Here is a 14,056-nt window from a genome sequence, read left to right as displayed (position 1 = left end):
TGCTATTAAAGGGGTTTAGGAAATGTTAAAGGGGTACTCCGGTTGAAAACCAATATTTTATTTAAATTTGTTATTTTGTTTAAATCAACTGGTGCCAGAAAGTTAAACAGATTTGTAAATGACTTCTATTTAAAAATCTTAATCCTTCCAGTACTTCACTTCTTTTTGAATTTCTTTTCTGTCTGACCACAGTGCTCTCTGCTGACACCTCTGTCCGTGTCAGGAACTGTCCAGAGCAGGAGAGGTTTTCTACGGGTATTTGCTCCTACTCTGGACAGTTCCTGACACGGACAGAGGTGTCAGCAGAGAGCACTGGGGTCAGACAGAAAAGGAATTCGAAAAGAACTTCTGTAGTAGACAGCATCTGATAAGTACTGGAAGGATTAAGATTTTTAAATAGAAGAAATTTGCAAATCTGTTTAACTTTCTGGTGCTGGTTGATTTAAAAAAAAAATAATACATTTCCACCGGAGTACCCCTTAAGGACCAAGCTAATTTTCACCTTAAGGACCAGGCCAAATTTATTTTTGCGTTTTCGTTTTTTCCTCCTCTCCTTCTAAAATCCATAACTCTTTTTTTTTTTTTTTTTTTTTTATATTTCCATCTACAGACCCATATAAGGGCTTGTTTTTTGCGTGACCAATTGTACTTTGTAATGACACCTCTCATTTTACCATAAAATGTTTGCTGAACCCAAAAAACAATTTTTTTTTAAGGGAGGAAATTAAAAAGAAAACCACAATTTTACACATTTTGGAGGGTTTCGATTTCACACTGTACAGTGTGTGTTCTTTATTCTGAGGGTCAATACGATTAAAATGATACCCATGGCTAGATACTTTTATATTTTTGTACCACCTTAAAAGAAATCAAATTTTTTTTTTTCAAAATCAGTAATCTAAAATCGCCCTATTTTGACCACCTATAACATTTTTTTCATTTTTCCGTATATAGGGCGGTATGAGGGCTCGTTCTTTTGTACCCTCATCTGTACTTTATCGAGACCACATTTGCATAAATAAAACGTTTAGATACTTTTTTTGGGGGGAATAAAATGACAAAAAAGCAGCATATTTGGACTTTTTTTTTTTTTTTTTAAAGTTTACGCCATTAACATCTTTAACATTATATTTTGATAGTACGGACATTTACACACGCGGCGATACCAAATATGTTTATATAAAAAAAATTGCGCTGTTTGGGGTTAAAATGGGAAAAACCGACAATTTTTATTGGGGGGGGGGGGGGGTCCTTTATATTTTAAAATTTTTCAACTTTTTTTTTTTTTTTTTACACTTTTTATGTCCCCATAGGGGACTATCCATAGCAATCAATTGATTGCGAATACTGTTCAGTGCTATGCATAGGACATAGCACTGATCAGTATTATCGGCTATCTCCTGCTCTGGTCTGCTTGATCTCAGACCGGAGCAGAAGACGCGGGAAGACGGACGTAGGCAGGTGTCCGCCATTACAGATGATCGGATTGCCGCAGCAGCGCTGCGGGCGATCCGATCATCTATTTTATCATGCGCATTGCCGCAGATGCTGTGATCTGTACTGATCACGGCATCTAAGGGGTTAATGGCGGACATCCGTGCGATCGATGCTCGCGGTCATACACAGGACGTAAATGTACGTCCTGGTGCGCGAAGTACCGCCAAACCAGGACGTACATTTACGTCTGTAGTTGTTAAAGGGTTAAGGTTAATAACATGCCCCCCTCTGCATTAAAACACTAAGACCAAATATTTACCTTCCCTTCTCCCCTGGCTCTACAGCTGTAGAGGGGATTGCAAATGATTTAGTACAATAAAAATGTGTTTCCTATGAAAACTACAACTTGTCCCACCAGATACAAAGTCTCTTACAGCCACAGATAAGAAAAAATAAATAAAAAATGACAAGTTTTTACCCATCATTAAAATTAAAATTTAGTTCTGTCACTTACGGTTGAAATAGACTGAGCGCTCCTGAATTATGCGTCGAATAGAGACATGAACTTAAAATGTACAATAAAACATGGAGACATTTTTTTTTTTCAAATCTTTGTTACTGTTAAGTAAAAACTGTCAAAAAAAATAAATAAAAACAGCACCAAAATCTGCACTTTAGGTTCTGCATGATTTTTGTGGATTCTTCAGCAGGGTTTTTGGCCATGTGAATATGTCCTTAAAGGGGTACTCTGGTGGAAAACTTTTCCAGTTTTTATTTTTACTTATTTATTTATTTTTTGTTTGTTTTTTTAAATCAACTGGTGCCAGAAAGTTAAACAGATTTGTAAATTACTTCTACTAAAAAAATCTTAATCCTTCCAGCACTTATTAGCTGCTGAATACTACAGAGGAAATTATTTTCTTTTTGGAGCACAGATTTCTCTGCTGAATCACGAGCACAGTTCTCTCTGCTGACACCTCTGTCCATTTAAAGAACTCTCCAGAGTAGGAGAAAATCCCCATAGCAAACATATGCTGCTCTGGACAGTCACTAAAATGGCCAGAGATCGCAGCAGAGAGCACTGTGTTCCAAAAAGAAAAGAATTTCCATTTCCTGTAGTATTCAGCAGCTAATATGTATTGGAAGGAATAAGATTTTTTAATATAAGTAATTTACAAATCTGTTTAACTTTCTGTCCCCAGTTGATTTAAAAAAATAAAAAATTCCACTGGAGTACCCCTTTAAGGGGATGTCTCATGAAACACAACTGGCTCAGTAAGCAGCTGGTCTGTTAGCATCTAGCTTCTCTAAGGGTCTAGTCACTCGGCAGAATTTCCACTTGCGGAATCTTCTTGCGGAATTCTGGCTCAAATTAAAGCCCTTAGACTTCTATGGGATTCCGCACTCCCATTCACACTTCTGAATTTCGGAAATTCAGAAGTGTGAATGAGAGTGCGGAATCCCATAGAAGTCTAAGGGTTTTAATTTGGGGTGAAAATCCTGCCGTGTAAATAGATCCTAACCCTCCGCAACCTACTGTAATTGTTTGGGGAAGCTGAATCTGGCTGCTTCTCAATTTAGGATCAGAATGGGGGGGGGGGGGACGCTCTCCTCAATGAGGTCTGTGTACATCCTTTTAAAGGGCCCCTGCTAGTTCAACTTAGTTATATTATATCATTATAAGGATCTATGGCACTGTAAGTTTAATTCAGTGGACCCTGTCGAGATGCAGGGATTTAAAGGAGTTATCCAGGAAAAAACTTTTTTCTATATATCAACTGGCTCCAGAAAGTTAAACAGATTTGTAAATTACTTCTATTAAAAAATCTTAATCCTTTCAGTACTTATGAGCTCCTGAAGTTAAGGTTGTTCTTTTCTGTCTAAGTGCTCTCTGATGACACCTGTCTCGGGAACCGCCCAGTTTAGAAGCAAATCCCCATAGCAAACCTCTTCTAAACTGGGCGGTTCCCGAGACACGTGTCATCAGAGAGCACTTAGACAGAAAAGAACAACCTTAACTTCAGAAGCTCATAAGTACTGAAAGGATTAAGATTTTTTAATAGAAGTAATTTACAAATCTGTTTAACTTTCTGGAGCCAGTTGATATATAGAAAAAAAGTTTTTTCCTGGATAACCCCTTTAAGCACACATACGCTATGTCTGTCTGAATGAGGTCATAGACCTTGCAGACTTTACAAGTCACCATTTGCTGTTCCTTGACCTAATTTGCAGATTGAGATTACCATCTATGAGGACAGAAGTCTGACTGGCAGATAGGACAGGTATGTTGGATGTGTATCTTCTGTTTTGGAATGTCTGATAGAAATCCATTTCTCCATCTTAAAATCTTGTTCCACTTTTCTGTAAGGTGCGGTTCACATGATGATGCTCTTGGCCAAGTGTATACACTTGAATAGAAAAAACAAACTTATATTCAAACCTATTGCTCTATGTTTGTATTAAGGGGTATTCCGGCCTTATACATCTCATCCCCTATCCAAAGGACAGGGCATAAGATGTCTGATGGCAGGGGTCCTGCTGCTGGGACCCCCGCGATCTCTGTGCAGCCCCCGGCATGGGGCGTGGCGGTGACGTCACATCTCGGTCTTAGGCAGCGCCGGGGCTCGACAGAAATAGGGGGGTTCCCCTGCAATCAGACATCTTATACATCTTATCCCCTATCCAAAGGATAGGGGATAAGATGTCTGATCACAGGGGACCCCCGCCATTTCTGTGCAGCCGCCGGCGCTGCCTCCAAAACTGGGACGTGACGTCACCCCCATGCCGGGGGCTGCACAGAGATTGCGGGGGACTCAGCAGCGGGACCCCTGCGATCAGACATCCTATCCCCTATCCTTTTGGATAGGGGATAAGATGTATAAGGCCGGAATACCCCTTTAAGTTTAAAAGGTTGCTGTTATTTTGTAAAGACTTTTGACCTGTCTAAAGTTTAGAATGCACAAACTGGCTGCCCGATCCAACTCATTCCCTCCATAGACTAATGCAGCCAAAAAGTTGGATTTGATTGACTGGAAGAGACGCAATCTGTTCTTAGCTTTTGAGATGTGACTTCCCAGCAGGCCCTGATACAGCCCATAGCCCTGCAGACGACCCAAATCAGAACTACAACTACAACATGTTTTACTATATAGCAATAATATGCAATATATAAGTTCTAGTGCGACATGCTGGGAGTTATAGTTTTGGTTTGGGTCGGCTGCAAAACCGTAGGCTGTGTCCGGACAAGCTTCGAGTTGTAGCTAGTAACTATTTGCAACTCCTATCATTCCCTGAAACAGCCCAATTCTCTGCAGCTGAGTCAAAGCTAGTAGTTTTGGGTCAGCTGCAGAGCATTTTTTTAAAGTGGTACTCGGGTGGAAACCTTTTTTATTTTTATATTTTTTTTATTTTTATTTTTTTTATAAATCAACTGGTGCCAGAAAGTTAAACAGATTAGCAAATGACTTCTATTAATCTTTCCAGTATTTATAAGCTGCTCAATACTAAAGAGGAAATTATTTTCATTTTGGAAAACAGAGCTCTCTGCTGACATCATGAGCACAGTGCTCTCTGCTGACATCTGTCTGTTTTAGGAACTGTCCAGAGCAGCATATAATTGCTATGGGGATTTTCTCCTACTCTGGACAGTTCCTAAAATGGACAGATGTCAGCAGAGAGCACTGTGCTCATGATGTCAGCAGAGAGCTCTGTGTTCCAAAAAGAAAATAATTACCTCTGTAGTCTTCAGTAGCTAATAAGTACTAGAAGGATTAAGATTTTTTAATAGAAGTAATTTACAAATCTAAACAATTTATTAAAATAAGATAAATAGACTATAATTAGTTACTTTTCACAGGGCCCATGTGAGAAGAACATATACAATAAAAACAACCTTTAAATAATATTGTGCATAAAAATGTGAATAACAAAAATGAAGACAATATTATTGGCATAATGACAATATCACTGGCATAGATTTAGTTTCTAATGTGCAGCTGGTGTAGAAGCGGTGGCGATTGGCGCTGGCAGGCGCCGATGGTCACAGATCGCCGAGCCAGTGCCAGCGTCCTCTCGGCGATCTGTGACCATCGGCGTCTGCCAGCGCCAATCGCCACCGCTTCTACCAGGACCTTGCTGGATTTCACCGTTACCACCTGGAACGTTGCACAGAGGACCCAGTGTACCGGCACCATCTAGACACTGCGGTAACAACGCCTCTTACCCAGGTTGCCACTATAAGGATCGGTAACATTCATTTGAAACTCTTGCAGATTGTTGAACTATTACAAGGATACATTATATTCTAAAGAGGGAAACGAGTATTCAGGCACCCTCAGCTATATTTCGCTTGTTTTGTGCAGTTGGTGCCTATATACCAGCGGTTAAACACCAGCGGCACATTAGAAACTAAATCTATGCCAGTGATATTGTCATTATGCCAATAATATTGTCTTCATTTTTGTTATTCACATTTTTATGCACAATATTATTTAAAGGTTGTTTTTATTGTATATGTTCTTCTCACATGGGCCCTGTGAGAAGTAACTAATTATAGTCTATTTATCTTATTTTAATAAATTGTTTATATTATTATTATTGAAGCACGATCCAGACAATCATTCATTTAAATTTCTTTATCCAATATCTATACTATTACCTACTCACTTAGAAGGTCCGGGCAATTTTTTACTATTGGTTTTTCCTTTTTTGTGCAATTAAGGTATAGTTGCATGCCCTAGTTTGACCTCGGTGTGTACTATTTATTGTGAGCTGCACATACACCCCTTTTTTCCCAAATTTACAAATCTGTTTAACTGTCAGGCACCAGTTGATTTAAAAATAATAATTCCACTGGAGTATCCCTTTAAGTAATCTATCCAGGATGTGTAATAAAATAATCCCCTCCGAAACTCGACAAATTTTTGGTTTTGGTTTTCAGCCTTTAGTTGAGCTTTGCTTAGATCAGTGTTTCCGAACCAGTGTACCAAAGGCTGTCCGGGCATGCTGGGAGTTGTAGTTTTGCTACAGCTGGAGGCACCCTGGATGGGAAACACCGTTCTAGATATTGGGTTCTACAGCACAATGCTGCCAGCTGAATTCTATCTCATACTGACGCTTTCTCTGTGTATATCCAGGTGATTCGTCTTCTGTGTTGTAAATACTTTTCCGCTGCAAGACCGTCCTCCCTGACATTCCTTCAGTTGCCATTCCCATGTGAGCAGCACATCCTTACTGTACCTCATGGACCCAGTACCCCCTTCCTGTGCCAATCTGTGACCCTGCCAGATTTGCCCTTTTTTTTTGGAAGATGGCATCTTCTCCTCCGGGACCTGATGAGAGAAGGTTGACTATGGCTCAGCAGGACGGACATCATCCGGTGGGGGTAGTGCCAAGATTTACACCTCCTTTAATGCTGTGACTTTTTTTTTTTCTTCTTGCGGTCACTTAATTATTTTTAAGTATATACAGTAAGGATGTATACAGTGATAACTTCAGGAAATCAGGCTGGTGTGCGGCTGGACTGTGCTTGTGCCAGGTTGCTACCCATCAGTCTCTAGATGGATTATTTGTATTATTACCATTGTCATTTCCCCTTTGTGTTTTCTCTTTTTATGCCCCTCCCTATTTTTTTGGATTATTACATTTTTGGTATTTATAATATATGTTTAGCAGCGAAAGGTTTGTGAAGGTAATACATTGAATAAGACTGTGGTGGTTTTAAATACCGTATTTTTCGCCGTATAAGACTCACTTTTTCTTCCCCCAAAACTGGGGGGGGAAAGTTGGTGCGTCTTATATCTCGAATACACCCCTATCGCGGCGGTCCCTGCGGCCATCAACGGCCGGGACCCGCGGCTAATACAGGACATCACCGATCGCGGTGATGCCCTGTATTAACCCTTCAGACACGGCGATCAAAGCTGACCGCCGCGTCTGAAGGGAAAGTGACACTAACCCGGCTGTTCGGGACCGCCACGGTGAAATCGCGGCGGTCCCGAACAGCCCGACTGAATAGCCGGGTTAGTGCTTACAGGACACCGGGAGGGACCTTACCTGCCTCCTCGGTGTCTTCTCCGTTCAGGAATCCCCTGTATGGCCGGCGCTCTCCTTCCTCGTCATCACGTCGTCGTATACATGCGTCGGCGTGCGTAACAACGTGATGGCAGCGACGGAGAGCGAGGATACCCGTCCGGCAGCAGAGACGTTCCGGAGCGACGGGGACACCCCGGGGATATGGCGACAGCGATGGAGTGACATCCAGGGCAGCGGTGATGGGTCCGGAGCGGCGGGGACACGTGAGTATTACCTCCTATGCAGTGGTCTTCAATCTGCGGACCTCCAGATGTTGCAAAACTACAACCCCCAGCATGCCCGGACAGCCAACGGCTGTCCGGGCATGCTGGGAGTTGTAGTTTTGCCACATCTGGAGGTCCGCAGGTTGAAGACCACTATTGGGTTCAAAATCTTTATTTTTTTAGATTTTGCACCTATAAATTGGGTGCGTCTTATACGCCGGTGCGTCCTATAGGGCGAAAAATACGGTAGCTTTGTCTATTCTGAATGTTGGCATAACTATATTTACAGTTGCTCCGGTGCCCACACATGGATGAAGACCACCAGCCGATGTGAAGGAACAAATATACATGGATAGGTTGAGTTGTGGGTAGCCTAAAGCATCTGGAGAGGGAGGGAGAATGTGTTTGCCATATGCCAATTCATTTTCCAGCTCGGCCAGATGTTGCTGATCGGCGCAGTTCTTCGGCTCGGAGACCACCCTCTGTTCCCTGGCACAGCAGGCTGGTAGCAGATCGGTAAACACATCAGCTGTGTTTGGTAATTGGTATCCTGGTATTGAATATAAACCCGCCGCTCATGCCATGTAAACCTCTCCACCTACGTACACTAAATCACTGTAACAAACCATGTGCTTTTATGTATTGGATTTATTATAAATAAACAATAATTTATATGGAAATCCGGATTTGATCATTTTAATTGTTTTTTGGCATTTTAGTTCTTAAAGGGGTACTCCGCCCCTAGACATCTTATCCCCTATCCAAAGGATAGGAAATAAGATGTCTGGACGCAGCGGTCCCAGCGATCTCCCTGCTGCTACCGGCGTTTGTTTAGAGCGTCGGGTGCAGCGCGGGAGGCTCATGATGTCACGGACGCGCCCTGCTTGTGACATCATGGCCATGCCCCATCAATGCAAGTCTATGGGAGGGGGCGTGATGGCCGTCACGCCCCCTCCCATAGACTTGCGTTGATGGGGCGTGGCCGTGACGCCACAAGCGGGGCATCACAGTGACGTCACGAGCCTCCACCCTGCATCGCCAGGCATCCGGCACGGAGCGAAGTTCACTCCAAACACCTGATGTCTGGGGTGCTGCAGCTGAGATCGTGGGGGTCCCCAGCAGCAGGACCCCCGCTAACAGACATCCTATCCTTTTGGATAGGGAGTAAGATGTCTAGGGGTGGAGTACCCCTTTTTAACCTTTTCCAGGTCAGTATTCGAACACTACAGGCACGAATAACACCTGAATATAACAAAATCTCATTTTACCTCTTACATATAAATGTAAATACCTGACACGCTGTGAAAAGGGCCCTCAGCACTTTACAGCAATTGACGCCTTCAATTTTGCATCAGATTGTAGCATTTTATAAGAATGCATGAAAGGTTTTGTCTAAAAGTCTGACCTAAGCAGAACCACACTTTTTCTCCTCTAAACTCGCGTTGTTCCGACAGAGCTCCATATAACTGGGCCCTATGACAATATGAAAGAGCCCTAAAAAGGTGGGTGATCAGGACTCTGAGCTATTTAAAGGGGTACTACCGTGGAAAACTTTTTATTTTTTAAATCAACTGGTGCCAGAAAGTTAAACAGATTTGTAAATTACTTCTATTTAAAAATCTTAATCCTTCCAGTACTATTTAGGGGCTGTATACTACAGAGGAAATTCTTATCTTTTTAGATTTCTCTGATGTCACCACCACAGTGCTCTCTGCTGACCTCTGCTGTGTATTTTTTAGGTTCTGTCCGGAGCAGCATATGTTTGCTATGAGGATTTTCTCCTGTTCTGGACAGTTCTTAAAATGGACAGCAGAGGTCAGCAGAGAGCACTGTGGTCGTGACATCAGAGAAATCTAAAAAGAAAAGCATTTCCTCTGTAGATTACAGCCCCTAAAAAGTACTGGAAGGATTAAGATTTTTAAATAGAAGTAATTTACAAATCTGTTTAACTTTCTGGTACCAGTTGATTTAAAAAAAAAATAAATAAAAAAGTTTTCCACGGAAGTACCCCTTCCCGACCTATGACATACCTGTACGTCATGAGTGGGAAGGTGTTCCCGACCCATGACGTACCAGGTACGTCATGAACATTTTTGCCCCCCCCCCCCAAGCGATCGCTGCTATATCAGCTAGTCAAATCTGACTAGCTGATAGCAGCGCGGTGTGTGAATCCCGATCACGGGTATCGGGACACACACCGCTCTGCTAAGTGTCCCTACCCGTCCCCCGGCGTCACTTACCCGGCCATGCGGTGTCCCGGAGCGAGCGGCATCCTCCAGACGGTCCTGGTGGTGGTGCATCCCCGCGGTGAGTTTGCAGCAGCAGGGCGGCATCTTCATTGGCAGCAGTGAGATCGCCGTAAAGCGATCTCACCGCTGCCTCCGGGAGTTTCACTTTCACTTTCTGTGCATGCTGGGAGTTGTAGTTTTGCAACATCTGGAGGTCCACAGTTTGGAGACCACTGTTTCATGGTCTCCAATCTGTGCTCTTCCAGATGTTGCAAAACTACAAATCTAAGCATGCTCAGTCTGTCCAGGCATGCTGGAAGTTGTAGTTCTGTAACATCTGGAAGAGCACAGATTGGAGACAATTATACAGTGGTCTCCAAACTGTGGACCTCCAGATGTTGCAAAACTACAACTCCCAGCATACCAGACTGCCCAAGCATGCTGGAAGTTGTAGTTCGGCAACATCTGATCCTTCAGATATTGCCAAACTACAACTTCCAGCATGCCTGGGCATGCTGGGAGTTGTAGTTTTGCAACAACTGGAGGCACACTGGTTTGGAAACACTAAGTAATAAACTTTCAAGTGTTTTGCAACCAGTGTGCCTTCAGCTGTTAGATAACTACAACCCCCAGCATGCACGGGCAGCCAAAGGGCATGTTGGGAGTTGTAGTTATGTAACAGCTAGAGGCATACTGCTACAAGTCCCAGCATGCCCTTCTGCTGTAACTGCATGCTGAGATTTGTAGTTTTTGCAACAGGTGAAGGCACACTGGTTGCGAAACACCAGTTTGTTATCTAACTCTGTTTCGCAACCAGTGTGCCTCCAGCTGTTGCAAAACTACAACTCCTAGCATGCACGGACAGCCAAAGGGCATGCTCTGAGTTGTAGTTCTGCAACAGCTGGATGTTTGCCCTCCCCCCAATGTGAATGTACAGGGTTCACTCACATGGGCGGAGGTTTACAGTGAGTGCTGCAAGTTTGAGATGGCGCAAATTTTGCGCTGCAGCTCAAGCTCCCAGCGGCAAACTTGCTGTGAACCTCTGCCCATGTGACTGTACCCTAAAAACACTACACTACACTTACACTAACCTAAAATAAAAAGTAAAAAACACTACATATACACATACCCCTACACAGCCCCCCTCCCCAATAAAAATGAAAAACGTCTGGTACGCTACTGTTTCCAAAACGGAGCCTCCAGCTGTTGAAAAACAACTACTCCCAGTATTACCAGACAGCCATTGACTGTCCAGGCATGCTGGGAGTTTTGCAACAGTTGGAGGCACCCTGTTAGGGGTATTCTACGCCAATGATTCCCAATGTCCACCCCTATGCAAATCCCTAATTTAGGCATCAAATGCGAATGGCGCTCTCACTTTGGAGCCCTGTCGTATTTCAGGGCAACAGTTTTGGGACACATATGGGGTATCGCCGTACTCGGGAGAAATTGCCTTACAAATTTGGGGGGGCTTTTTCTTCTTTAACCCCTATGAAAAGGTGAAGTTGAGGTCTACACCAGCATGTTAGTGTATAAAAATTAAATTTTTTACACTGACATGCTGGTGTTGCCGCATACTTTTAATTTTCACAAAAGGTAAAGAGGAAAAAAGACCCTCAAAATTTGTGATGCAATTTCTCCCGAGTACGGAGATACCCCATATATGGGCGCAAAGTGCTCTGGGGGCGCACAAAAAAGCTCAGAAGGGAGAGTGCGCTATGTACATTTGAGGCGATTTGCACAGGGGTGGCTGATTGTTACAGCGGTTCTGACATAAACGCAAAACAATAAATATCCATATGTGACCCCATTTTGGAAACTGCACCCCTCATGGAATTTAATAAGGGATACAGTGAGCATTTACACCCCACTGGTGTATGACAGATTTTTGTAACATTGGTCCGTTTCAAATATCTGTCAAACGACAGTGGGGTGTAAATGCTCACTGTACCCCTTATTAAATTCCATGAGGGGTGCAGTTTCCAAAATGGGGTCACCTAGGGGGGGTCCACTGTTCTGGCACCATAGGGGCTTCCTAAATGGGACATGCCCCCCAAAAACCCTTTCAGAAAAACTCACTCTCCAAAATCCCATTGTCGCTCCTTCCCTTCTGAGCCCTCTACTGCGCCCGCCGAACACTTTACATACACATATGAGGTGTTTACTTACTTGAGAGAAATTGGGTTACACATTTTAGGGTGATTTCTCTCCTTTTACCCCTTGTAAAAATTCAAAAATTGGGTCTACAAGAATATGCAAGTGTAAAAAAAAATGAAGATTTAGAATTTTCTCCTTCACTTTGCTGCTATTCCTGTGAAACACCTAAAGGGTTAAAACACTATTTGAATGTCATTTTGAATACTTTGGGGGGTACAGTTTTTATAATGGGGTCATTTATGGGGTATTTCTAACATGAAGACCCTTCAAATCCACTTCCAACCTGAACTGGTCCCTGAAAAATTACGATTTTGAAAATCTTGAGAAAAACTGGAAAATTGCTGCTGAACTTTAAAGCCCTCTGGTGCCCTCCAAAAGTTAAAACTTGTCAATTTTTTTATGCAAACACAAAGTAGACATATTGTATATGTGAATCAATATGTAATTTATTTGGAATATCCATTTTCCTTATGAGCAGAGAGTTTCAAAGTTAGAAAAATGCTAAATTTTCAAAATTTTCATGACATTTTTAGATTTTTTACCAAGAAAGGATACAAATATCAGTGAAATTTTACCAATAACATAAAGTAGAATATGTCACGAAAAAACAATCTCGGAATCAGAATGATAAGTAAAAGCATCCAGAGTTATTAATGTTTGAAGTGACAGTGGTCAGATGTGCAAAAAATGCCCAGGTCCTGAAGGTGTAAAATGGGCTGGGTCATGAAGGGGTTAATGATAATGCAAGGTGTGTCATATTTATTAATTGGGTATTGCAAAGATTTTTTTTATTTTATATTTATCTATCTGTACGCGGGTTCCATAGAATAGAAAATATCCAGCTGGTTCCCCTCCATGATGAACTTACTTGTGCAGAGAGGGTGCAGAAAATCTAGGGGGAGACTTATCAAAACCTGTCCAGAGGAAACGTTGCCCAGTTGCCCATAGCAACCAATCAGATTACTGCTTTCATTTTTAACAAGGCCTCTGCAAAATGAAAGAAGCGATCTGATTGGTTGCTATGGGCAACTCAGCAACTTTTCCTGTGCACAGGTTTTGATAAATCTCCCCCATAATGTTCTTTTTGTTTTTTTTTTGGGTATGCCAGAGATCTGACACATACCGTCTTGATGAATTACCCCCATAGTCCAACACTCTGCTGCCTCAATAACTGCGGAGTTCCAATCTTTATCTGGCAATAAATTCAGCACTAAAACTGCCAGGAGCTTCAAGTCATGGGGTGTTCCATGGCGGAGCAGCTGCAAGAAAGCTTTAACATCACCAAGCACAATGCCAAGTGTTGTAAAAGCATCATCAGTGGACTCTGGAGCACAGGAAACGGATTACTCCTAAGGTGTCTGATGGATAGGTTTAGGCAAGAGAATGTCAGGAGAATGTTACCTGCCGGACAGCATTGTGCCAACTATAAAGTTTATTGGCGGAAGTATGATACTATGGGGTTGTTTTTCAGGGGCTGAGACTAGAGATGAGCGAACTTACAGTAAATTCGATTCGTCACGAACTTCTCAGCTCGGTAGTTGATGAATTTTCCTGCATAAATTAGTTCAGCTTTCAGGTGCTCTGATGGGCTGGAAAAGGTGGATACATTCCTAGGAAAGAGTCTTCTAGGACTGTCTCCACCTTTTCCAGCCCACGGGAGCACCTGAAAGCTGAACTAATTTATGCAGGAAAAGTCATCAACTGCCGAGCCGAGAAGTTCGTGACGAATCGACTTTACTGTAAGTTCGCTCATCTCTAGCTGAGACACTTTAGTCCTAATGAAGGGAAATCTTACAGCTTCAGCATGCCAAGACATTATAGACAATTGTATGCTACTAACTTTTTGTTAAAACAGTCGTAATATGGTGTGGAGGAACCTGACAGAAGCCTCATAGACCCCTGAACGTAACCCAGTGTTTCCCAAGCAGGGTGCCTCCA

At 42.6% G+C, this 14,056-nt stretch overlaps 1 protein-coding gene across 1 annotated transcript in view; it reads left to right on the top strand.

Moving 5' to 3' along the window:
- GOLGA7 (golgin A7) overlaps window positions 1-7,213 on the top strand; it is a 32,929-nt gene extending 25,716 nt beyond the window's left edge. Inside the window, exons 5-6 of the mRNA XM_056571191.1 lie at window positions 3,670-3,719; window positions 6,573-7,213. Coding sequence (XP_056427166.1) covers window positions 3,670-3,714 — 45 coding nt within the window. The 3' untranslated portion in view covers window positions 3,715-3,719; window positions 6,573-7,213. The remainder of the gene's footprint in view (window positions 1-3,669; window positions 3,720-6,572) is intronic.
- The last annotated feature ends 6,843 nt before the right edge of the window (window positions 7,214-14,056 follow it).

Source organism: Hyla sarda, chromosome 4, assembly GCF_029499605.1.
Source record: "Hyla sarda isolate aHylSar1 chromosome 4, aHylSar1.hap1, whole genome shotgun sequence".
NCBI classification, from domain to species: Eukaryota; Metazoa; Chordata; class Amphibia; order Anura; family Hylidae; genus Hyla; species Hyla sarda.
The sequence above is the reverse complement of the archived record's forward strand: the minus strand, read 5'-3'. Positions and strand labels throughout refer to the sequence as shown.